At 53.7% G+C, this 25,215-nt stretch overlaps 1 protein-coding gene across 3 annotated transcripts in view; it reads left to right on the plus strand.

Annotated features, from left to right (window-relative positions):
* Ksr1 (kinase suppressor of ras 1) overlaps positions 1-25,215 on the plus strand; it is a 131,106-nt gene that overhangs the window by 98,246 nt on the left and 7,645 nt on the right. For 2 of the 3 annotated variants that reach the window (XM_050128648.1, XM_050128647.1), the window contains exons 3-15: positions 337-484; positions 2,657-3,083; positions 4,741-4,745; positions 6,769-6,829; positions 8,995-9,078; positions 10,256-10,317; positions 10,405-10,511; positions 13,828-13,993; positions 15,985-16,026; positions 17,997-18,045; positions 18,706-18,754; positions 19,205-19,584; positions 21,576-21,672. In XM_050128648.1, coding sequence (XP_049984605.1) covers positions 337-484; positions 2,657-3,083; positions 4,741-4,745; positions 6,769-6,829; positions 8,995-9,078; positions 10,256-10,317; positions 10,405-10,511; positions 13,828-13,993; positions 15,985-16,026; positions 17,997-18,045; positions 18,706-18,754; positions 19,205-19,584; positions 21,576-21,672 — 1,677 coding nt within the window. The remainder of the gene's footprint in view (positions 1-336; positions 485-2,656; positions 3,084-4,740; positions 4,746-6,768; positions 6,830-8,994; positions 9,079-10,255; positions 10,318-10,404; positions 10,512-13,827; positions 13,994-15,984; positions 16,027-17,996; positions 18,046-18,705; positions 18,755-19,204; positions 19,585-21,575; positions 21,673-25,215) is intronic. The other variant, XM_050128649.1, reaches the window with a different exon arrangement.

Genomic DNA, 25,215 nt, shown 5'->3' on the forward strand with positions numbered 1-25,215 from the left:
TGGGAAGGGCTACCAAAGGTGTCACAGTCGCCAACTTTTCTGTACCAAAGAGTTAAGAGAGAGGGGGAGAGGTGGCGAGTCCCCATCCAGACCTTTCTGGTGCTTTCTTCCTCCCCTTCGCCCCAGCCCAAAGGTGGCACTCCTCTTCAGCTGCTGTCTCTGGGAGACTGAGGGCGGAGAGTTCTGCTTGTGTCCCTGACAAGTGGTGGCTTCTAGTCAGGGGCTCAGCCAGCAGCTGGCTCCTGCCACTCAGCTGGGAGGCCTGTTCTGCAGAGCAGAGGGCTGAAACTCCCTCACTGCTCCCCAGCTTTTCTTCCTGTCCTTCTGTGCCCCCAGGAGATTCCCCAAGAGCTAACACTGGATGCCTTGCTGGAAATGGACGAGTCTAAGGCGAAGGAGATGCTGCGGCGCTGGGGGGCCAGCCCTGAGGAGTGTAGCCGGCTACAGCAAGCTCTCACCTGCCTTCGGAAGGTGACTGGCCTGGGTAAGAAAGGCTTGCTTCCCTCCCCCAGGCCTCTGTTACTGCCCGCGTGCCCAGGCCTGGCCAGCTCCCTGGGAGATGGGACTTCTGCTGAAGTGGGCCTTGGGACGTAGAGAGGGGGATGCTTCTGGGTTTCTGAGGCAGCTTTGGTGGGACTATTGAGAAAGTAGTATGGTAGAGTTTGGCCCTGAGGGAGCCCTCTCAGAGTCTCCAGGGCCTTGGAGCCCAGTTGCTCTGGCCAGTCTGACCTAGGAAGCCTCAGCCATTGTTAGGAATCCTAGTTGGCTTTCAGGACAGGCCCTGTATGCCAGGCCTCCCACACACACTGGAAGGCATCTGTGTTGCTCCGACCCCTCCGCTAGCTTCCTGCATTCCAGCCCCGCTCTGCTAAACAGTTCCCCTGTTGCTCCTGTTCTTGTGGGCTGCTCCAGCTCTCTGCTCACAAGGGTCCTCTGATATCAGTGTAGCCTGAGCCCGGCATAGTTATGAGAAATCTGCAGCTTCTTCTCCGGGTGTGTGCCCAGGCCCCAGGCCGTGCATAATCCGCCATTACCACAATCTCCCCAGGGATTATTCACGGACATTCTATGTCTTCCCTTGGAAACAGTTCATTCCCACCGCCACCCAGAGAAGGCACTGCAGGGAGCTAATGAATGGAAGCAGGCCTCATTTAAAGGTTTAAAAGATCTGAGCAGCCTGCTTCAGCTCCATCCCCCTGAGGCTGAAAATGGAGGCACCCGGCTTTATTATTTTTTAAAAAATAATTGTTTGTTATGTATGTTATTTTTTAAAAATAGTGTTCTGTCTGCATGTATGCCTGAAGGCCAGAAGAGGGCACCAGATCTCATTGCAGATGGTGTAAGCAACCATGTGGTTGCTAGGAATTGAACTCAGGACCACTGGAAGAGCAGCCAGTGTTCTTAACTGCTAAGTCATCTCTCCAGCCCTATTATATATATATTTTAAATAATTTAAAATTTTTAAGGCAGGATCTTATTGTGTAGTGCTGGCTGGCCTAGAATCCCTTTGTAGACCAGGCATGCCTCAGACTCACGGAGATCCACCTTTCTGCCTCCCAAGTGCACCACTAAGCCCAGCTGATGTGTTTTGTCCCCCAAAGGGCAGGGCTTAAGTAGTGACAGCACCTGACTGTGTGTGGTACTAGATATGTCTGAGGTCCACTGTGCCAGGACACGAACGTTCACAGTTCTCCGGCATTCCTGTGATAGATAGGTCCTGAGCTTCCCATTGTTGCACATGACTTCGTCACTGGTCACCACGGTCGCAAGCTGCCAGAGCATCTTGCTTGCACCCAACAGGACCTGGTGAGAGCTCAGACATCCTGGTCCTCAGTTCCTCTTCTGACCCCCCCCCCCCCGTAGGATTGTGTGAAGGCAAAGTGAACTCCAGGGGTCACTAAAGGTCAGGTGTACTTTTCACTGTTAGGCTGTGGAGGATGGGAAATGTTGCCGTTGTTTCACCTCTCGGTCTCTGGTCTTTTCTTCCTATGTGGTCTGTGTTGGCCGTGAGCTCACCATCCTCTGATGTCAGCTCCCTGAGTGCTGTGGTACAGATGTGTGCCACCAAGCCTGGCTGAATTCTTGGCTTTTGTTTAATGTTTGTTCTGCTTTGTTTTGTTTTTGAGACGAGGTCTTATCCTGTAAGCAGGGTCTCTGACGGGCATGCACTGCCACACCCAGCTGATGTTTGAAGACTTTTTTCTTGTTTTCCTTTTTGGTTTTTGAAACAGGGTCTCCTGTAGCCTAGACTGACTTTGAACTTACCATGTAGTCAAGAATGCCCTTGAACTTTTGATCCTTCCACCTTTACCTCCCTGAATAGTGGGATCACAGGTGTGTGCCCCCTCCCATCACCACCCAGCTACTGGCCTACAGCAAAGTTTTCCCTTCCTCTGTACCTCAGCTTTCTACAGGATCTGTCACCTCTTCCTTTTCTGATGTCCCACTCTGGAGTGGGTGTCCCAGCATCCCCCCCTTGTGTCAATTGAGTACCATGGAAGGCGCTCTTGGGTGCACGAGAGCCCCTGACAAGCCAGAAGCTGGGAGCAGAGCCTGCTGCCGCTGAGGAACATTGTCACCTCAGTCAAAGTGCCGTACTTTTGATAGTAATGGCACCCTTGTCCCTTGTATTTCTGACTGACCCCTTGGCCCACAGGAGGGGAGCACAGAGAGGACTCTGGTCGGAGTTCGGCAGATGCACAGCGGGAAAGCAGTTCAGGGCCTTCGGTGGACATGCTCTCCCCGCTGGGCAGAGTGGGTGCCAGCACTCAGGGCCCGCGTTCCATCTCAGTGTCAGCCCTGCCTGCCTCGGACTCTCCAGTTCCTGGCCTCAGTGAGGGCCTGTCGGACACCTGTATTCCCTTGCACACCAGCGGCCGGCTGACCCCCCGGGCCCTGCACAGCTTCATCACGCCCCCTACCACACCCCAGCTCCGACGGCACACCAAGCTCAAGCCGCCGAGGACACCCCCACCGCCGAGCCGCAAGGTCTTCCAGCTGCTACCCAATTTCCCCACACTCACGCGGAGCAAGTCGCATGAATCCCAGCTTGGAAACCGAATCGATGAAGTCTCCCCAATGAGGTACCTTTGCCCTCTGACTTCCTCTTAGGTACATACCAAGAACTGATAAAAGTCAAGCCACATAGAAGTGTGGAGAAAAAAATAGGTGGCCATCCCTTTGCAGCTGGACCGAATCCCAACAGATCTCTTTCCGTACATACAGAAATATATAAAATGGTGCCATGTATCCGTCAGGATAGGCTAGACTAAGCCACAGTAACAAAGCAGCCCTATATCTCCAATGCTTAAAATGCCAAAGACTTGATTCTCATAGGCTAGGCAAAACAACTCCTGTGTAGAACATTACTGGTCACCGACAGACCAAACAGAATTCTAGATGTTGTGTACTGGCAATTAAATAGAGTTCCTTCCCCGTGTTCATGGGTTGTATCTGAGGATCCACCATTGAAGGACTGAAAATATTGGGAAAGAGCTGGGGATGGGCTTTCGTGATAGAACACTTCCATCTCCAGCACACATGAAAAACACCTGGGAGAAAAATGTGTGTGCCTGCAGTTTTTCTCTTATCCCTGTTTCTTAACAACACGATATAACAACTCTTTAAATAGCATTTACGCATGGCCCAAAGGCAGGAGCGTGGTGGCTCGTGGTACCTCTGTAGAGGTACACCATAAAAAGTGTCCCTGTGTCCTCACCGCCACTACCAATATCTGTAATAATCAAAGCAACCTGACCCAAAAACCTCCTCGTGGCATGCCAGCATTTAACTTAGTCGGTGTGACCCTTCTGGTGGGTGTTTAGACAGTTGTGGGTTTTGCTGGGTTTGGGGGCGTTCTTTTTCTTATTACCCTTTTTTTCTGTGACACGACTCCTTTTCTAGAGGGTTCCCAGGGCCTTGGTGGCCCGTTTGCCTTTCTGCTCACATGCAGCCTATCTTGGGCCCATTACATGTCAGACGCTAGGTGGCTGAGATGCTTGGCACTGTTGACCATGGAGCAGAAACCTAGAAAAAATCCCTCTGTGCCCCCCCCCATCCATCTGTGTAACCAAGCCCCGACGTCACCAGGTGCAGCTGTAGAAAATAGGAGAATTGCTGCATGGTCCGTTGCAGAGGACCTCGCGGTGGCCTTGTTCCTCATTTATCCTGAGAAGAGCAGTGGCTTTGTCCCGTGTTCACACAGGGAGCAGATCCTCAAACCAGGACCACTGCCTTCAGACCTCAGGATTCTGAGTCCATTCCCCTCAAACCCTGCCACGGATTCTGCCCTGACAGAGGCTCCCTGGTGAACTCCCAGGGCAACAGGAAGTCCTCATTTCCCTAGCCCCCTGCCTTTTTTGGGAGTTCCAGCCGAGAAGGCAGGCTTGCTCAGAGCACGTCCCTACTTGACCCTTCCTGGAATCCACCTTTAGGCTCTGCACGGCTGAGTCCCTGCTCAGCTCCCCAGTTCCCTGCCTCTCTAACACACCAACCCACCCCCCTCTTCCTGGACCTTTGGCACCCAACCCCCATGGGTCACGTGACCGAGGAAGCTACTGTTTCCTCAGCAGTGAAAAAAGGGTTAACTGTGCCTTGTTGGGTGGCTAGCAGGACTTACACAGAGCCAGGTCTCTGACCCTTGTCCAGCCCTTGACCTAGTCTATCACCAGGTAGTTTTCCAGGTACAGGTTGAGCCAGTGTGGTGACATCGCCCCCCCCTTGTTCTTTTTGTCTCTCCAGGTTTGGTAAGAACAATTCATTTTCATCCCTTCTACCACCGGCAGTCATGTTCGAGTCGCTGTCCGTGGCTAGGGTGGATTTCTCTGGCCCCCACCTTAGCCCATTGGCTGGCTGTTCCGTAGTGCAGTAGCAGAAGTACTGGCAACCACTCCGTGAAATGACAGCCTGGCCTTAGCGCAGCCCATGGGAAGTGGAGACTTTGAAAGTGTCTGGCTCAGTGCACATGAGCCCAGTACCAAGCCTGTGTCCACCCTGCCATCACGGTAGTCACCCTGTGCCTACTCCTTTCTTCTGAGCTGCCTCGGAAACTGTGTTCTGGCTAGGAGACATCATCTACCTAGTGCCCTGCCAAGATCTCAGGACTCCCCTCTCCAGGAGACAGACATTCCCGGAGCAGCTCAGGCCCTCACAGACTTACAAACTGAGAGGGGTCAGCCCGACCTCCTGGGTCTGCCTTGGGTGCTCTGAGAGAGAAGCAGCAGTGTCTGGGGTTTCCTAAGTGAAGTGGTGATTTCTTGTCCTGCTAGGCAGCTGATAACAGTGGCTGGGTGAGGCCAGGGAGGGAGGGAGGGCAGGCCTTGGCAGGCAGTGACAGTCCTTGAGGGAGCTGCTGCAGGGTCCCAGGAAGGCACCGGTAAGGAGAAGAGGAGGGTACCTGCTTTTCTCTCTCCATGGCTATTACCGGAGCTCACACCTCTGACCCTCGGATAGTCCTGGCCATCACTAATTATTCTCGAGTGGCTGTGGTGGTGTCAGGACCACAGCAGTGAGGCTGTGGGGCTCTCAGGACCAGGATTCCATCCAGGTCCAGATCAGGGCTCCCTGACACACACGGTTGCATCCTTGTGGCTGACATGACGCCTGTTCCCTCTCTTTCCATTGTTTCTCTGTAGCTGGCAGCTTGCAGCTCTCAGAGTAGTGTGTTTAGATGGCCTTGGCCACTGACTGGAGTGGGGTGACCCTAGGAGGAAGTCGAGGGGCAGCAGCCTCTTGGGGATGTGACAGGGCTGTGGGTGGCCAAGGACCTTTTGTTATGGTCACAGTTCTTTGGTGTGTAAGGAGGACTCACGCCTCCTTGTGCTCTTGAATCGATGGTGCCTGGCCTTGGATGAATCGGTATGTTGTGAGTACCAGCTGTGTGAACGAACATCAGGAGAGGGGGTAGTAGCTACCCTGTGTGTGAGAGGGGGGTGCTAACTCAAAGGACATTGAGCACCGTGCTCCTGATTTTTCTGGGTTATGGAGACCTTTGATAGGTTGGATAAAAATCCGGGCCCTGTCTATCAAGGACAAAGCCGGCAATAGTCTACTGATCAGCACTGAGGAGTCAGGGGTCTCTGAATCTTTTGGGGGGACTCAGAGAATGGGGTTCAGAGAATAGGCTATGGGTGATAGACAGTATCCAGCAGCTGTTCCCCTGCAAAGCCGGCCTTGCCTTAAACACTGGGATGCCTGCTCTTAGAGGAACCCCTGTCAGGAAAGGGAGCCCCCAGGGGACCTGCAGAAGGTAAGCAGAGGGGACCCTCCAAGCCTGTGGTTCTCCCTGGTAGAGAAAGAGGAGCAAGGGATGGCCCAGAAGAACCACACCCTCCGCTTGCTCTTCCACCAGCTCAGGAAGGCCTGTCTCCGGAGTGTGGCTGGCTGGAAGGGTGCGGTAGAGTTGCATGGCTGACCAGCCCTGTGCCCTCCGCTGAGGTCAAGTTTCCACCTGTTTAACCAGAATTAGCCAAAATTGAGCCCCAAAGGTAGATGCCCATGAAAGGGGGCAAGAGGCTGGCATGCATATGAACTTCCCTTGCTTTTGCATTCCGGATGCCTCCCCAGCAAAACCGTCATATGGAGACCCATAAAGGTGATCCCTGTTCTCCTTGCCTAGCTGGGTCTGGCCCATCCCACCTTGATGGATGTTGGTTCAGTGAGGCATTTCCATGTTGTACAACAGAGTGCCATGCCCCATCTAGCCTGTGACCTCTGAACCAGCCCCACAGAGCTTCCTCATTCACCTGACCTGGCTTCCTTCCCCCACAGATCTCCCTCATGGATCCCCACAGCTGGTACGCAGAGATATCGAGCTCTCAGTGACACACAGGTAGGTTCAGCTGTGGGGAAGTACAGAGCTGACCTGGGCTCCACAGGGCATTGTTGGGTCTGTTCTGGCCACCCTTTGCCTCTGGCTTACCTGCTTGTCTTGTGGTAAACAGACTCACACCCACCTTGAACTCTTGACTTAGTTAATCAGACACTTCTTGGGCCTTCTGGTCCCTCACCTGCACCTCCTTGGGTCTTGTTCTCATCCTGCTGAGGGAAAACACTCTGCTACCTTCTCCGGGTTGGAGAGAAATAGGGCCACAGTCGTGGGCAGAAACCCCAAGCTTCCTCCACGTTCGCCTCTGCATCATGCCGTCAGTCAGGGGCCTCTGTGGAGCTTGAGAATCCATGTTTCCAGAGCCTGCCCACATGCCTCTCTGTCTCACCATCAGGATTTCCCTGTACAGCCCTGCTGGCCTGGACTGGCTGTGTAGACCAGGCTGGCCTCAGACTCACAGAGATCCTCTTGCCTCTTCCTCACAACTGCTGGGATTAAATGTGTGCACCATCTCGCCCAGCAACAATCTGAATTTTTCACAATCCGAGGGATTGATGTTTGTTCATACGAGAGAAGGCCGCTGGAGACCTGTGGCAAAAACCCTCCAGAGGTCTGGCCTCAGTGCTTGTGAGACTGGAGTGTGCTGGCCACAGAGTTCTGGATGGATTGCAGGATAGTGCCTTGGGTTGCCCGTGCTCTGGTTGTCCCTGCACAAGTCTGTTCTAATCACAACAGAGGACACTGTCAGGGTCTCAAGGGCACTGCAGCTTACTAGGGCCTGTGGTTTCCTTGGAAACTGTGGGCTGTTTTCCAGCCATGCTGATGCTGGTCTCAGGTTCTCACCCAAGGGGGAGGTCTAGTTCCCAAGGGTTGAGCAGTGCATCTGAGGTCACTGCCACAGCAGCACAGCCTGGGCCCCGGTACACAAGGACCTCTGCTTGAAGTCTTGCCCACACCACAGTCCCTCAGCCGCTGTCTCAGGGAAGAGGCTCTGCACACACACAGCTAGAATAGACTGGCACCCACCTCTCTGAGTTGGTTTCAAGATTCCTGGACCCGCCCAACTCTTGGAGGTGGTTGAAATCCTCAAGTGAGCTAATGTTTGTGGGTGTGTTACAAACCGCGCCACAAACACTGTCATTCTGCTGTTACTATGATGTTTTCAAAAAGCGCGTTCCTCCAAAACTGAAAGGGCTGGCTCTGTTTCCCTGGGCTGGCCTTGTGCTTTTGTGCTGAAGGCCACCACTCCCTTAAGTCCCTCTTCTCCTTCCAGTCTACCTTCTGGTTTGTTTTTGCTTTTGTTTAGGCAGATTTTAGACCGAAAGTACATACGCTTAAAATTGAAGAGGTTTCAGGGGTAGGGAGGAGAGTCCTGCCACTCTTGCCCCGGCTTCGCAGTGTGCCCACAGATAGGTCATGTACCCATCTGGGGGGGTTTACACAGGCAAGCGTGTGTGTGTGTGTGTGTGTGTGTGTGGTTCTGTTTCCTTGCTCACACAGAACTGCACATATTACAGCCCCGTGCTTTGCTTTATTCTCCTCTTTAAGTCCACGTGACTTACAGAGAGCCAAACATACACAGTTTATAGCTGTGCCCCCTGTGCGGGCGATGAAGAGGAAGAGCGGTCCAGCACCCTGAGAGTCATCTCTGGCTCTTCCCGGCTGACTAAGCTGCCACCTGCCATTACAGTCCAAGTCTGTCATCACAGGTGGCCTTTTCCTGTGCTTGACCTGAAGCAGTGGCACCATGTCCTATTCGACTTAGTTCGGTCATCCAATGCTGAGATTTGGAGGTGGTTGCAAACGTGTGTGGAAAGAGCTGCGTGTGTTCTCTGTGTGGAGGGCGGCACTGCTGGCAGACATGGTATGTCCAGCCTCACTGTGGTGCATGGCTGCAGCAGCACAGTGTCCGCGGGTCACGTGACATCTCATCCCAGGGACTACCGTGTTGAGTAAATACAAAGACTGGAATCGCTGGGTCCGAGGGCGTGCACACCCATGCTTGATTGTTGGTGCCAGTGGCCACACAAGCTTTAAGACACTGACAGCAGCTGGGAAATCCGGTGCCTGGGGGAAGCTGCGACACCCCCCCCCCCCGCACCCTCCCTCTGTGCATGGCACCCCTCCAGAGGTCAGGCTCTGATCTCCACACGTTTCTGCCCCGGCAGGTTCTCCACAAAGTCATGGTTGTCGCAGGTCTGCAACGTGTGCCAGAAGAGCATGATGTTCGGAGTGAAGTGCAAACACTGCAGGTGCTGGCGGGGGCGGGGCGGGCGCCTGTGCCTGTAACAGCCTCCTGTCAGGTCAGACTCGAGGACTCTCCCTAGCCAGCTGCTCACAGTGCCACTGGGCACTCCTTCCGTGAAGTGAGGCACTCCTGGAGGAAAGGCACTTCTGCAGTGGGTTTGGGAAAACAAAGAAGTTTCCAAGGGAAAGTGAGGAAAGACAGAATTTGAAGGCAGGAAGAAAGCGAGGACTCTTCCAGGATCTAGGAGGAGCCCTGAAGTTGAAAGACGGGCTAGAGGGATGGGCAGTGGCAGCAGAACTGCCCTATGCCTGGGCAGAGTGAGGAGAGGTGGAGACTGGCCATGTTGTTGCTTGGTTTCCAGTGGGAAGGGACGTGAGTGGGGAACAGTGAGGGCCAACGGACTTGTCATCTGCCATCTGGTTGCCCCCACACCTTACAGAGGGTGGCCTGGAGTTTCATTTCCTAGCCGCCCGTGCCCTGGTGTTGCTGTGTGGCATGGAGTAGGGCACTTGCCCTTTCTGGGCTTCGTGTTTACCATTTAGACATTGGGGGAGCTGATCTGCTCAGCCTGTCTGAGCTCCCATGAGTGGCTCCTCCTGAGCTGTCATCAGGACAGAGCTGACAGGGTCTCATGATGAACTGTATCCTGAGGACTCTCTGACCTCTGAGCAAACTGGTCATTTGGCTATAAATGAGATCCTCAGCTCCCATGCAGGTGTGGCCAGCACATGGCGGCCCCTGAGCCACACACTGTCCTGTGCTTATAGTGGCCCCATCACCCATTTTGTTAGTAAGAACATTGAGACTTGTGGGACCAACTGGCTAGTCCCAAAGGGGAACCCAGCTCTCCCCATTCCTGGCTGGGGACTGCCCATCAGACTGGCCCGAGCCTGAAAGAGGACCGACACCCTTGGGAGCTTCAGGGCCCCTGCTGATGCTGGTGGCCTCTGAAATGTTTCTTTAAGGTCAGATTTTCCCGAGCTTTTGGAAGTGAAGGAAGTTCCCCCTTAAAAAGCAGGAGAGGGGTTTGTGGGGACATAGAAGACAGTGGCTATGGCACACAGGGTGCCCCCACACCTTGAAGCTAACACTTGTTGAGAGCTTTGGGGAAACTGAGACTGTGTCTGGGTCATCTAGGTAATTCCGGGCACTCCTTACGTGCTAACTTTCCCCCTTTACAGGTTGAAATGTCACAACAGGTGCACAAAGGAAGCCCCCGCCTGCAGAATATCCTTCCTCCCACGTGAGTGCCCGCTCTTGCCACTTCCAGGAATTGGGTGCACCTTGGTGGTGTCTGTTCCTGCTAACGGATTCCCCTCTCTCCAAACAGTAGCCAGGCTCCGGAGGACAGAGTCTGTCCCCTCGGACATCAACAACCAGGTGGACAGAGCATCAGAGCCCCATTTTGGGACCCTGCCCAAGGCCCTGACAAAGAAGGTAAGCTGGCAGTGCCCTGGGGTCTGCACTTGCGTCAGGAGCACCCCCCGCCCTGGATTCCCTTCACAAACACCCCCTCATCAGGCTTACTGGGGAAGTGGGACACCACACCACAGTCCAAGATCTGTGGCACAGACAGGGTTGGGGCGCGCCAGGGATCCTGGCTTAGCCACATCCCGGGTGTGGTTCTGTCCATGTTGGAGTTGTATGTGGTGATTCCCATGACCCCCTGTCCCTGGCATTTGTGAGCCTGCATTTCCTAAGCACCTACTGTGTGCCCAAAACCTAGTTCTGAGGGGCATGTACATGCTCAGTGTTACAAATGGAAAAACTGAGCCCAGGTTTCCCAGAGCCCATTCCTCGTGGTCCCTCACTGTGTCTTCACATAACGGAAGAGCCCAGCAAGCTGCCCTGGCCTCTCTGATATGGGCAGTGACCCTGTTTATGAAGACACCATTCTCATGGTCTGAGCAGCTCCCCAGTAGCACCACGGAGGGCTAGATTTCAACATGCTATCTTTCTGGGGAACACAGTCCCACGGGTCCTCAGCCCTGGCTGTGAGTCTCCACCGTCCCCTTTTGTGCTTCTGTGACCTTAAATGAGTGGCTCAATCACTCTGAGCTTCCCTCACGGATCGTTTGGAGCAGGATAACAGTGCTTCATGCACAGACGCTAGGATGGGGCTCCTATTGCTGGGGGGGGGATACCTGTCTCATTCCTCTCCAACTCCTCCTTTAGCCACCCCCTCCCGCCCCAGTCCCCTTTTCACAGATGTCACCAGACATCCAGGCAGTGCTGTTCCCTCCCACACATCCGTGACATCCACTTTGTCCCCTGCATATGCTAGACAGTCAGAAGCGTCTGTGTGGGGTCACTGAGTGAGTGCCTGTGGTGCAGCCGCTGCAACCTGTCTTTGGGTGATACTGCAGCTCAGGTCAGAAGTGTGTCAGAGCCGCATAGGTGCAGAGAGGCCGGGGCGGGGGGGGAGGACTGGGGGGGATGGATCCGCAGCCTTGGAGTGGGGGCAGGCCAGGCCAACTTCAGCTCTGTGAGCTTCAGGGTACACTGGCCACCCACAGCCTCAGGTCTTGCAAGAGAGAAGCTTGTTATACGTGGCACTAACAGGTTGGACCCTGTTTTGTATAAGGCTTTCCTTTCTGCCCTAGGAAGTAAAGGTATTGAACCAGATCTGCAATCCACCTAACCCAAAGTGCTCCCAGACCCCTCTTGGGCCTTGTAGCTTGGTTAAGTCTCAAAGCATGATCCCAAGCCCTGTTTGGTCCAAGATAGCGAGTCAAATGGGCAAACATTAGACGTCTACTGTGTACTGCATGCCCGGCCTTTGTTTTGCTACAAATCCACACAGCGGTGCACTGGCATAAGTCACGGTGTGAGGCTAAGGAAATGGAAGCTCAGAGAGGTCAAGGAAGTTGCCCAAAGCCACCCAGCTAAGAAGTGGTAGAACCCTGGTGGGAATCTCAGGCAGCCTACGTCATACCTGATGCCATTGCACAAAGCTGCGGGCAGAAGAGCTGAGCCTGAGTTTCCCCCACCCCTTCCATACTGGCTTCCCTTGCAGACTGCACCCTCTGATCCCAGGTTACCTGGGTGCCCAGGTCCCGAGCTCCAAGTCATCTACCCCGCTCTGTCCTAAGGGCATAGCCCAGCCTCGTAGTTACTGACCAGAATCTGGTGTGTAGTCCTTATCAACACAACTAGAAAAGCCCTGCTTTAATCCGTCCTAATTAGAACACCCCCATAGGTAGAAGGTAATTAATAAACTAAATGTCTCTGGGGCTGGAGAGATGGCTCAGTCCATAGCGTGATCACTTAGGACCTGGATTCTGATGCCCAACACCCGCATACAAAGCCAGGCATGAGAGCCATAAAGCTCACACCTTTAATCCCAGCACCCAAGAGGCAGAGGCAAGTGGTTCCCTGTGAGTTCATGGGCAGCCTGGTCTGCATAACAAGTTTCAAGCCAGCCAGGACTATGTAGGGAGACCCTGTCTTAATATGAAACAATAAAAAGCCAGGGATAGCGGTGCACCTGTGATCCTAAGTACCAGACAAGTGGAGACAGGAAGACCCTTGCTGATCAGCCAGTCTCGTCAGCTCAGTAAAGGACACTGCCTCTGAAAACAAGGCAGGAAGTGGTGGTATCTAGTGTCTCAGCCTCTGGCCTCCACACACGTGTAAAAAGGTGTTCACGTATGTGCGTGTGCAAATGATACTCAAATGTCTTTGAAATCCAGAAGCTATTTCATTCTGACTAGAAACCACACCTGTCCAAGGTTTGAGCCTGTCACCTGCCTTTTCCAAGACAGGGCTGGACAGGTATTGAAGCTGCAGTGTGTGATGAACCAGGCCTGCCCCTGCAGTCAGTTCCTGGAGTCTCTCTCAGAAATTTCCTTCTAGCTCTAGATTCCCCACCACCACACCCCCACACACCCCTTTCTTTTTTGATACAAAGTCTCATGTATCCCCAGACTGGTCTCAAACTCACTTTGTAGATAAGACTGACTTTGGACTTGGGATCCTCCTGCCTTTGCCTCCTGAGTTCTGGGATTACAGGCCTGTTCCACTATGCCTACTTTTTGCAGTACTAGGACCAAAACCAGGGCTTTGTGTGCTAGGCAAGCGCCACAGCAGCTGAGCCATACCCCCCGACTCCAGTCCTGGAATTCTTAACCCTGCACGATGGCTGGCAACACTGGCCCAAGCTGTTGCCTCTTGTGGAGTTTTCCAGGTTCTTGTACTTTTAGGACAAGGTCACAGGACTATAGACTCTGAGCCTTGTTATCACCCTGCTGGCTGCAGAGTGCCTGGCACATAGCAGAAACTGAAAAACTGTTGGTCACAGTGTGGATCCAATTCGTTAAGAAGCTGGGTTTCCAGCTCAGAGCCAGGCAGGTGCTGGGGTGGGAGAGGTGGTTGGCAGCAAGCCAACCTCGGCCATCTGAAGCTGACAAGATGTGTGTTAAGGGGCCTGGATGTTGTATGCTGGGCGCTATGGGAGAATAAAGAGGAAGAACACACATAGTTCCAGCTAGGGCTCAGATGGACTTCCAGAGGGAAGTAGGAAGTGCAGTAAGAGAGATGGGCAGGAACCCTTTAGGGGAGGGTCTCCAAGTGTCTTTTCATCATAAATTAGTCCAGGAAATCTTGGGACTACAGAACAGGGCCCCAAGGATCTCTTGGCCTGACCTCCACCCATGGAGGTGGAAGGAGCGGGGAGGAAGGAAGTCTTCAGCAGGTCGGCAGTGGCTGAGTTGAGCTTGCAGCCCTGCCCAGCCCAGCATCTCTGGTCCTGCAGGAACATCCTCCAGCCATGAACCTGGACTCCAGCAGCAACCCATCCTCCACCACGTCCTCCACACCCTCATCACCGGCGCCCTTCCTGACCTCATCTAACCCCTCCAGTGCCACCACGCCCCCCAACCCCTCTCCTGGCCAGCGGGACAGCAGGTTCAGCTTCCCAGGTACCACACACCTCTGGGTTTATTCTGGATTCTTAGGGGTGGCCTCAGACCCTCTCCCGGTGTCCCCTGAGATTTGGGTCTGTGGAGCATTTGTTGAGCGTGGGATTGGTGCTGTTGCCCCCTTCTTACAGACGAGTTTGCTGGGCTTGGGAAAGGAGGAGTGGCCGGCCCTGCGTTATTGAGTGGTAGCGTGAGGGCCAAACCCAAGTCTGTCTAACACAGAGCCTGGGTTCTTGGGGTAGCCCCAGGCTGCTTGCCTGTGCTTGTGGTGGCTCCTGTCCAGCCTCTCCTTCTCTCAGGGATGACTTCTGAGTTCAAGGGTGGTGTGACAGGCACAGTATGGAATAGAAAACCTACCAAAGGGCATTGGGCCTCTGGCATATATAGTTGTTTATTGGGGCTGGCTTCTCAGACAAGACCTCATATTCCTTCATGTGCCACCCAGAGACCCTGGGGAATTAGAATGAGGTGTTCCCACTGAACAAGTGAAGACAGTGAGTCCTGGGACAACTCTGAAGGGACAGAGCTGAGCCCAGCTGCCCTCAGTTCCACGGGGTCAGCCACCCTGGGCTGCCCTATCTCCAGGGAGCACAGCAAAGCCCACTCGCCGCCATGGCACTGAGCTGTTGCCTTGGCATCCTTGGCAAGGGCAGCTCTGCTGCCCGTCTCGGCCCTGGGCTTACCCAGTTTGCAGTCCTAAGGGAAAGCCACAGCTCTGACGCTCCTGTTTGGCGTAACCCACGGGGTCCAGATCAGCCCCCGTCGCTAGTTCCTGACATTATAAACCCAAAAAGACAGAGTGCCACCACGCCCCTCATCCCCTCTGGCTAGCGGTACCCACCTGACCTATACATAGCCAGCAGCTGGCCAAGCAGCCTCTGGGCCCACTGGGGACTTCGGGACTTCTTTTCGGGGTGGTGAGGGGCCAAAGGGTCGGACTCTTCTGTCGCGTGGTTTTGTGCCTGCCTTAATGCTTGTGGCGGGGTGCTCTTAACAGTGACGTCTGTCCCGCACTTCGTCCCTCCCTGCGGCTGAGCGGTGCCCCCTGGATTAGTGTCCTTTTCAGTTCTCTTCTGCCTTTACTCTCTGGACTTGATAAACTTTCTACTTTGGGTTTTTCTAAGAAGCACTGGTTTGAAAAGACAAGGGACAGATGACCCACAAGGAAATGGACCCCCATTGTCCTGCACAGAAGCCTTATCCTCTCCGTGGTCTTAGTGGACTCAAAATCAGATCCCTGGGGGACTGAGATGGGCCCACAGGGAAGGACCTTGAACCCCTTTGCCAACCTACCTGCTCTCATAGGAGCCTCATAGGAAAGCCTGGGCTAGCTTTGTATTCCCCTACTTACAGTCAGGCACTGGGGGGCTGACCACTTTCTCATGGAGGAGAGTCAAGGTTAGACTCACCTAGAGTCCCAGCTACTTGCAAGGCCATACATACATAGCCGGAGAATGGCACCCGTGTGTGGGAAACTGGCCCAGGCAGGATAACAAGCATCTCAGAAGCAGAAGGCGAGTGGTGTGTGCGGGTTCCCAGTCTAGAATCCCAGCACTGGGAGGATCCAGCGCTCAAGCAGCGCGGTCAGGGCACTTCTGGGTCGGGTAGACTGAAGGGAGGGAGGCCATTGCGCACACACTGTTGGACGTCGTCAAGGCCACCGCTCTCCATACTCCATCCTGGCTCCTGCACATTCTCTCCAACAAAACTGGCTGTAGCTTTTCCCAGTGCTCACTGGCCACAGCTGTTCAGCAAGGCGACCGCTGAGATGGTCCCTTGTCCCTTCTCCAGTGCAGCCTCCGCTCCTGGGCTCACCACACCTGATTCTTTTCTAGTTCGGTTCCTTTTTCCTGCATGGCTTCACCTTTGCTCACCAGAACCCCTGGGGCAGAGCCACCTGAGCCAATAACCAGCACCCGCCCCTCCCCTAGCCCACGCACCCCCCCCCACTGCCTTCGCACCGTGTGACTCACCTCCTCTTCTGTTTTAAGCTGCCTGCTTCATTCATCACAGACAGCAGTTTATCTTCCCAGGTGAGTCCTCTGCATGGGTCCACTCACTGCCCCTTGCTGTGACGCTCTGGCTGTCCCGCCTGGTGCATTCTCCCCATGCGCTTTAGCCCTCTGCAGCTGGGCCAGAGGGCAGTACCTTGCTGGATGTGACCCTGGAGTCCATCCTGTGCAGCCCCTCACAGAGACCGCAGGGAACTGGTTCAAGATCACCCTGCCCAGAAGTGACAGGATGGGAACCCAGAACTTGGGTTTGCAGAATGAGGGGTGGAGGCTGCTTGCCGATGCCTCCTGAAAAATGAGTGACAAGGGAAAGCTAATTTGGGAAAGTCTTAGCAGGCAGGCACCGTCGTCATCCCTCAGCTGGCTTTGCCTTTCCCAGCCTTAGCATACAGTGCCACCTGCTGGCATTCAGTGGAACTACCTCATTGCGTGAAGGAAGAATTTCTATTCAGTAAGGCAGTCTTTGGATTCCCTCTACAAAAACTATTTTGCACACTTCTGTATTTGCCCATACCTCTCCCCATTCGAGGCCGAATAAGATCGATGCTTTTCTCCTCCCGCTGGAAGTACCCAACACTGTGGGGTTATGCGCTTTAGACAACTCTAATAGTCTTTTCTCTGATTTGCCAAGACTGGAAGCCCCAGTATTTTGGTTATTCCAGGCTTTTCTATTCTCTGGATCAGCTCCCTTGAAGAATCGAATTGGAGCATTTGGTAACCATTATCCCCATAATTCTATTCAGGTGTGTGTGTGCAGGCTGCCAGGGGCTTTGGGTGCACCCCTGTTGTGTGATCCCCTACCTCACCTCCCAGAGCCTTTGTAGTTACCGGCTCTAGGGTGTGTATGTACACTAGTGTCCCCCCTCAACTGGGGAACCACAGCATTTCTTCCCGAGTGGCCTGCTGTGCCCTGCAGCTGGGGTAGGGCTCCGTGTACTAATTGGAACAAGAACAGAGTGCACAGTACACTCTTAAGGGCAGGTGTGAGGCTTCCCAGATCTTTGCCCCCCACCCCTACCCCCGCACCTCACCCAAGACATGTGTAGCTTCTGGAGTGGCCTGAGCATGTGCGAATATGCTGGCCTGGCAGTCTGGAGGCAATATGGAGGTGGCTGGAGAGGTCATAGCAGATGCTTCTGAGGCCCGTGGACCCCGACACTGCCCAGGGTGTTGCGCTCACATGTGCATCTCCCCATAAGAAGGCCACAGCTTCTGTCGGAGTCAGCAAAGGAGATTAGCTGAGGGCTGAGGGGGAAGGTCTTTGTCCAGGGTAGGAAAGGGGCCTCTGATAGCTTGAGCTGTTGCCACTTCCTGGTTTTCTTTGTGGAGAGAGGAGAGCTCTGCCCACCGCCACCGCTTTTCACGTGGCTCTTTGTTCCGCTCGGGAGGGGACGTGTCTGTTTCTGGTGTCCTAGAAGTGGGTCTTTGTGCTACAGCTGGGCCACCTAGGGTCCCGGGGCCGGCCTTAGTTGCCAGCCTGGAGCCTCTTGGTGCACAGACTGGATTTCCTCTTCTTGCGCAGCACTGTGAGGGCGGCCAACCACTCTCAGAGTCGGGACCAGCAACTACACCAGGCGCCAGGTGCCACAGACGTTATCGGTGCCGCGTAGCTGCCAGCCCGACCTCTAGCTAGGCAAAGGGTATCCCTGCTTTGAAAGATGACAGCCAGCCCTGCTTCCTTCCAGAAGGACCCTCTGTGGGGGCAGCAGTGTTAGCTTTTGCCACAGTGGGGTCATTTGAGCCCACAGCAGTAGTATTAATTGTTAGGGTCTCTATAGAGTCACTCACCCAGAGCCTCTGCCTGGGGCAGCCATGTAGACCAAAGGCTGTAGAGACTGAGTTTGTGTCAGCTTGCAAAATATGAGCTGATCCTGGTGGAAGCGGCCTGAGGAGAGGTGACAGCTCAGAAGAGAAGGGGTGTCCCTGGTGTGCTAGTCTTTGGGGATGAAGGAAAGCATCCTCACACTTTGCTCCTGTTCTCTTTCCCACAGACATTTCAGCTCAGGCAGCCCCGCCCTCCAGCACAGCTGACAGCACACGGTATGACCCCTCCCCAGCCACCTACCCACCCCTACATATCTGACCCTCCCCAGCCACCTACCCACCCCTACATATCTGACCCTCCCCAGCCACCTCCCAACCCACCCCTACATCTCTGACCCTCCCCAGCCACCTACCCACCTCTACATATCTGACCCTCCCCAGCCACCTCCCAACCCACCCCTACATATCTGACCCTCTGGTTCTGGGCCAGCCTGGTGGGGGATAGGCAAATCTACATTCGCCTCCTATCCATACTGTGAGCCCTGTATGGGGCTGTGTATACAACAGCAGCAGACTCATGGCTCAGCAGGAAATATAGGTGAACACAGAGAGACTTGCTACACCTAGCTCCTGCCTCTGGATCCCCCTCTCCATTAGGTTACCTTGAGCTCCTGTCTCCTGGCCCCTCAGTTCTTAGCCAGGGAAGTAGGTCTCTAAGTGCAACCATTTAGAGGGGTTAATTACATAAGTTCACACTGCGAGGTGGTGATAGCCTACTCAGAGGCAGGAGCGTGGGACCCTGCACCCCGTGCTGCAAGGGCTAGGGCGGTAACTGCCCCCAGCCTCCAGCCATATCCTCAGCTTCCACATTGCCTCCCCCAGGGCCACCCTTGGCCCAGCCCAGGAGCTCCCTGACAAAGCCCGTTTCACTCTTAGGCCCGACGACCAGCCCAAAGCAGACGTGCTGGGTGTTCATGAAGCAGAGGTGAGTGGGAGCGATTTGCCTGAGACCCAAGATAGCTGCCTCTCTCTCCTCTCTTAGGGTGCACAGGGTGGTGGGGGCCGTGGGGGAGTGAGGATGCAGAGCCTGTTGCAGCAGGTGTGGGCAGGTGTGGTGTGCATAACCAGAGAATGATGTAGAGCGCTAGCTGTGAGAGCCTCTGTATTCTCCTGTCCCGGCTCCCAGTCTACAGACCCAGTCCCTGGCCTGGGATGGGGGTAGGCATCTATCTCTGTGTAATCAGAGCGTGATAGGCGGTTCTCATAGGTGTCAAGGACAGCCGTAACCAGGTGTGGTGGTGCAGGACGTTGAGGAGATGGAGGTGGTAGGATCAGAAGGTCAGAGTCATCCTCAGCTACATAGCAAGTTGGAGGCTAGCCTGGGCTACATGAGACCCAGACTCACTCCTCTCTTTCAATCTCATTCTCCTCTCAGGCTGAGGAACCTGAGGCTGGCAAATCCGAGGCGGAAGATGATGAGGATGAGGTGGACGACCTCCCCAGCTCCCGCCGGCACTGGCGGGGTCCCATCTCTCGAAAAGCCAGCCAGACCAGCGTGTACCTGCAGGAGTGGGACATCCCCTTTGAACAGGTGGAGCTAGGCGAGCCCATTGGGCAGGGCCGCTGGGGCAGGGTGCACCGAGGCCGTTGGCATGGTGAGGTGGCCATTCGGCTGCTGGAGATAGATGGCCACAATCAGGACCACCTGAAGCTGTTCAAGAAAGAGGTGATGAACTACAGGCAGACCAGGCATGAGAACGTGGTGCTCTTTATGGGGGCCTGCATGAACCCACCCCACCTGGCCATTATCACCAGGTAAGCCACCCCGCCTGGGCCCGTGAGCAGCACAGCTTCCCTGTCCCTAAAGCCCAAGGCTTCTGTGGATGCCCTGAAGGATGTGGAAGGGTTATCAAAGAGGAAGAAGAAAACCAAAGATAGGGAATCATGTCCCCATCCACACTGCCCACTGATGTTAGAACACCAGAGCTGGGCGTGGCAGTATACACCTGTAGTGCTGGCACCCAGAGGCTGACGCAGGGGAATCTTGAGTTTTAGAAAGCCAGGTCTGCATAGCAAGACCCTGGCTCTCCTCAAAATAAATGCATAAATAAATAAGTAAATCAACCAATCGATCAAGAGACCCCTCTGAGCAAAAAGGAAACCCTGGTGTTCTAGAAGACACAGAGCAGAAGCTACACTTAGAGCACCTTGCTTGGACATGTCTCCCCACCAAGGTGGGTGTGGTGAATCTCAGTATCCCTTCCATTAAAATAAAGCCGATTGGGGGCCCGCAAGATGACTCAGCAGGCGAGGGCACTTGGTGCACAAACCTGGCAGTCTAATTTTGATTCGCAGAACCCCTAGGAGAGAACTGACTCCCACGAGTTGTCCTCAGACCTCCACAGGCATGCTGTGCTGTGTGCACACATACCACATACACACACGCACATAAACAGAAATAAACAATTTAATTTAGAAATATATAACTAAGATAATGCTGGTTCACATTTTACCTCTGTTGCTTGACTGTAGGCCTCAGGTCTACTTCGGGGTGCACGTTTTGCTGTGGGGTGAGCCCGGTGCCGTGTGCATTCAGCGGGTGCTGTGTTGAGCCATACCCCAGTCCTGACATTTTGCTGTCTTGATGTAAATTGCCTGTTTCTACTTCAGAAAGTCTTCTGTGACCCACTTGTCGTTCTCCATGGAAAACAATGTCCTTGCCCAGAGCAGCAGGCCTAGACACAGAAACAGTTGCCTGGGCCACTTTAAAATCAGACAAGGGAGCTGGGGAGAAGGCTTGATGCACAAGAACACCCATGTGAACTTGAGGGCCTGAGTTCGGACCCCAGCACTGGGGTTTACAGATGTGTGGGTTGCCAAACACACACACATAGGGTCTGTTGATAGAGCCTCAGCTGTCCTAGAACTCACTGTGTCAGCCAGGTTGGACTTGAACTCAGATTCACCTGCTCCTGCCTCCTGGGTACTGAGAATAAAGGCGTCTGATGTCACGTCCAGTTTCATGTTCGCTTTGTAAGTGGGCGGTGGAGCCCAACTCGGGTACTCATGACTTCCATTCCACAAAGCCAAGAGAACCCGCCCTCACCGGCATGACGTGTCCTGCACCTGCACCTGTGCTTTGGGGAAACAAGCAAACCACTCCAAACAAACAACAGGGTTTTTTTTCTTAATACAATAAATGAATTTTTCTCAGAGATAAAGAACTCCTCTGAGATACTCTACAAAAAAGCAGGGCAGCAAGTCCCCAGGGAGTCCCCTTGGGGTGCCGCAGCTCTGCAGCCTCCTCTGCCATCCATCCACCCTCCTCTCACTCAGGCCTCCAGTTCCTGAAGAACTTAGAATTAGTGCAAGGGGCTGCACAGAGAGGAACACACTACTCGGTCAGCAACAGGATGTGATGCCCTGGAATCTACATATAATGAAAATAACTTTGTGGTGAGCCCAGAGGCTCTATGTAGCCTGCTGAGAGTCCTGGAGGCAGAGTTCTTCCCCATTGAGTCCTCTGTTCGGCCTTGATTGGCTGGGAGTGTGGTCAAGCTGTTTCCTCGTGCAGGGAAAGCTGGCAGTCCCTGCACCTCCAGAAATGGATGTGCATGTATGTGTAAGCATGTCTAGTTGGGCTCCAGCTGAAGTCTTGGCTTAAAAAACACATGTTCGTGTCTTGTTGGTTGGGATGGAGAACCTTCCAGAAGCAGGTGGGCCCAGTTCCCCTCCCAGGTTCCATGGGAGTGGGGTTAGCCTATCACAGCTTCAGGCCTCTTTCCAACCCCCACTGCCCTCAACAGTTTCTGCAAGGGGCGGACGTTGCACTCATTCGTGAGGGACCCCAAGATATCTCTGGACATCAACAAGACGAGGCAGATCGCCCAGGAGATCATCAAGGTAAAAGCAGGGTTGGGGAGGGTGGTTCCAGCTGCCTCTAGAGCTCTTGGTCCTTCCCCAGGCCATATCCACCTGTGCCAGGTGGTTTGTGGTTCCTCTGTCTCCTAACTGGGACACTTCAGCCTCGTCTCATCCAATCAGGTCCAGAGCTCACCACTCAGCTGGTGTTAATAGAACTGCATTAGCTGTGAAGAAACTGCATGTTCTAAAGTATCACTCTAGCTGTGTGACTTCACGGAGCTTGTTTAGCCTCTCTGAGCCTCAGCTTCCCCTCTGTGAGTACCAACACAGCCTCCTTGGTTAGGTCAGAGCAGAGACAGAATGACAACATCCATACAGAGAACAGTTGGCAAGAGCTAGGTGTGGTGAGGGTTTCTTAGCATCAACAGTGGGGAACAGAGTGCTTCACTTCAGGGTATCAAAAGACCCACACTTGGGCTGGAGAGATGGTGCTGCAGTTAAGAGCACTGGCTGCTCTCCAGAGGACCCAGGTTCAACATCTCAGCACGCACACGGCAGCTCACAGCTGTCTGTAATTCAAGTTCCAGGGGCTCTGGCATCCTTACACAGATGTACATGCAGACAAAATACCACTGCACATAAAATAAAAATAAATCATTAAAAATATATAAATAGGTTTAAAAAAGTTTTAAAGACCCACACCTTTCGCAAATTTGTGGTTATCCAAATCCAGGCTTCCTGGGAACAGGCCTGTTGTAATATGAGCGGCGGGGCTGCGTCCCCAGCACCCCGGCCGCCTGGCTAGCTTATGCCCCGAAATAACAACACACAAACTGTATTCATTTAAACACTGCTTGGCCATTTCTCTCTAGCCTCTTTTTTTTTTTTTTTTTTTGAGACAGGGTTTCTCTGTGGCTTTGGAGCCTGTCCTGGAACTAGCTCTCGTAGACCAGGCTGGCCTCGAACTCACAGAGATCTGCCTGCCTCTGCCTCCCGAGTGCTGGGATTAAAGGCATGCGCCACCACCACCCGGCTCTATCTAGCCTCTTATAGGCTAATTCTCACATATTAATTTAGCCCATTTCTTATCATCTGTGTAGCACCTCTAGGTGTGCTTACCGGGAAGATCCTAGCCTACATCCATCCTGGGTCGGAGCTTCATCGCGTCTGGCTCTGAGAGGAGCTGCATGATTTCTGACCTCACTTCCTCTTCCTCCCAGCATTCTGTTCTGTTTACTCCACCCACCTATGTTCTTACCTATCAGGGCCAAGGCAGTATATTTAACCAGTGACCTTCCTCCATCAAAGGCCCTTTTGTTCTGTGCAGGCAGCTCTTTTCCATTCTGTACTCATCTAAAAAGTAAAGTGAGCCTCTCACTCGATGCTTATACAAACTATTACGAGGGCTGGAGAGGCAGGCTCAGCGGTTAAGAGCACTTGTTCTTGCAAGTTCAATTCCTAGCACCCAAACAGTGGTTCATAACCATCCTTAACTCCGGGTCCAGGGGATCCGACACCCTCTTCTGACCTCCATGGGCACCGAGCACACACGTGATGCACATACATAATTTCAGGCAAAACACATAAAATGAATCTAATTTTAAAAGAATAAAAGCCAAGTACCGTGAATATAAATCCCAGAGCTAGGAAGGCTGGGACAGGAGGATTGAGAGTTTGAACTCAGCCTAGACCACACAGGGAAGGGAGACTGCTTTGTCTACAAAACAGAAAACCTGAAACACTGATAAGACTCCTCTCTCTATTTTGAAAATCTGCAGCCTCTCGGGCTGGTATGGAGTTCAGCTGGTCAAGTGCTTGCTTAGCATGTACAAAGTCATGTGATCAGTACTCAGCACCATAAACCAGGCATAGTGGCACACCTGTAATCCCAGTCTTTGGGAGCTAGACTGGAAGATCAGAAGTTCAAGATCATCCTTGGTTACCAAACAAATTCGAAGTTAGCCCGAGCTACATGAAACCTTGTCTAGGAAAAGAAGAGCTGCCCCTTTGCCACTATGTGTCAACTGGCCTTCCTTTCCGACCCCTCCTCCTCTTCTTCCCCTTCTTTCCCCTCTTCTCTCAGGCCATTTTGTATATGTGGATGTCTTAGAAAGGAAAAGATAAAAATGATATTGGGGGACAAACCAGGATTTCAGTCTGCCCCTTTTTTTCCCATGGCCACACTTAGAAATTAAACCTCCAGGACCAAAACCCTCAGTGTCACCTCTGCCTCAGGTGTGGCCTTTCATCAAGGACTCTGCTCTACCCCCACACCTGACCTCTACCCCTCCTTACTCCCTCAGATCTGGGAGCTGCCCTCTGAGTCACCAGAGTCAAGGGGGCCAGGAGGACAGGTGACTCAGACACTCTGGAGACAGCAGGCTCTTGCGGCCTGTCACTCCTGTTCCCTTTTTACTGAAAGACCTTCTCTTGCCCCTGGGGGCCCTGGCTCAGCCCCCACCTCACCCCCACCCTAGTCACTTCTCTTTGAAGTAATCTGAGATGCATTGAGAGTCAAAAGCAGAGCAGAAGGACCTGACCTTCCCTGAGAGGGTTTGCAACTTCGAGGGTTATGGTGGAGACTCGGGGAAATGGTGAAGAAAGACTCTAGAGCCTGTCTCTGTAACCTGGCCCTTCCCAGCTGTCACTCCTGGGGCTTGTGCATGTGGGTGGGGTGTCCTCATATCCAATGGAGCTGAGGATGACCTTAAACCCTGCCTCCGTTTCTCAAGTGCTGGGAGCTCCACTCAGTGCCTCAGACAGGGATAGCTGCTTGTCCTTAGCCCACGGTGGAACCTGTCCCTCCAGCACCTGGACCATGTGCCCCTGACCTTGAGGTCAGGCCAGAGCACTTGCTGTGGGAATCGCCCACCACGTTTCACCTGACGGATGAGGAGGCAGAAGCTCCGAGGGGCCAGCACTGTGCCCAGGGCCACATAGTGCCAGCTGAGTGAGGGTGGAGCATGGAACTCAGGCTTCAGGTTTGGATCCCCTGTTACCATGGTGAGGTGTTGGAAACAGCCAAACTTGAGATCCCGTCCAAGGAATGTCTCTTACCTGCTCTGGGTGTCACCCTGCCTAGGAGCAGAGCCCATCTAGGGAACTCCTTATTCATCAAATCTGTTTCTAAGATCTTGTCATCCATCTGCTACCCTCCATCCCATGTGTGTGTGTGTGTGTGTGTGTGTGTGTGTGCGTGTGTGTGTGTGCGCGTGCGCCTGGTACCCACAGAGACCAGAAATGGGCACTGGATTCCTTGGAACTAGAGTTACAGATGGCTGTGAGCCACCCTATGTGGGTGCTGGAAACTGAACTCTGGTCCTCTGCAGGAGGAGGAGGTGCTCCTAACCACTGAGCCATCCCTCCAGCCCTGATTATTTAGAATTGGTAATGCTGAGTACTGAACATGGGACCTTATGCATGGGAACACACGCTTAACTACTGAGCTCCGTCTCCAGCCCTTATCACTGATCTTTACCTCCTCGACCTCTGCCCACTGCCAGTCATTGTGCCCGTGCCTCACACCTTACCCAAGTCTGAGGCGGCTGTAGAAAGAGCATGAACTGGTTTGAGGTTAGATTT

This window comes from Alexandromys fortis, unplaced genomic scaffold (assembly GCF_014885135.2).
Source record: "Alexandromys fortis isolate MF-2015 unplaced genomic scaffold, M_Fortis_MF-2015_v1.1 scaffold_80, whole genome shotgun sequence".
Taxonomy (NCBI): Eukaryota; Metazoa; Chordata; class Mammalia; order Rodentia; family Cricetidae; genus Alexandromys; species Alexandromys fortis.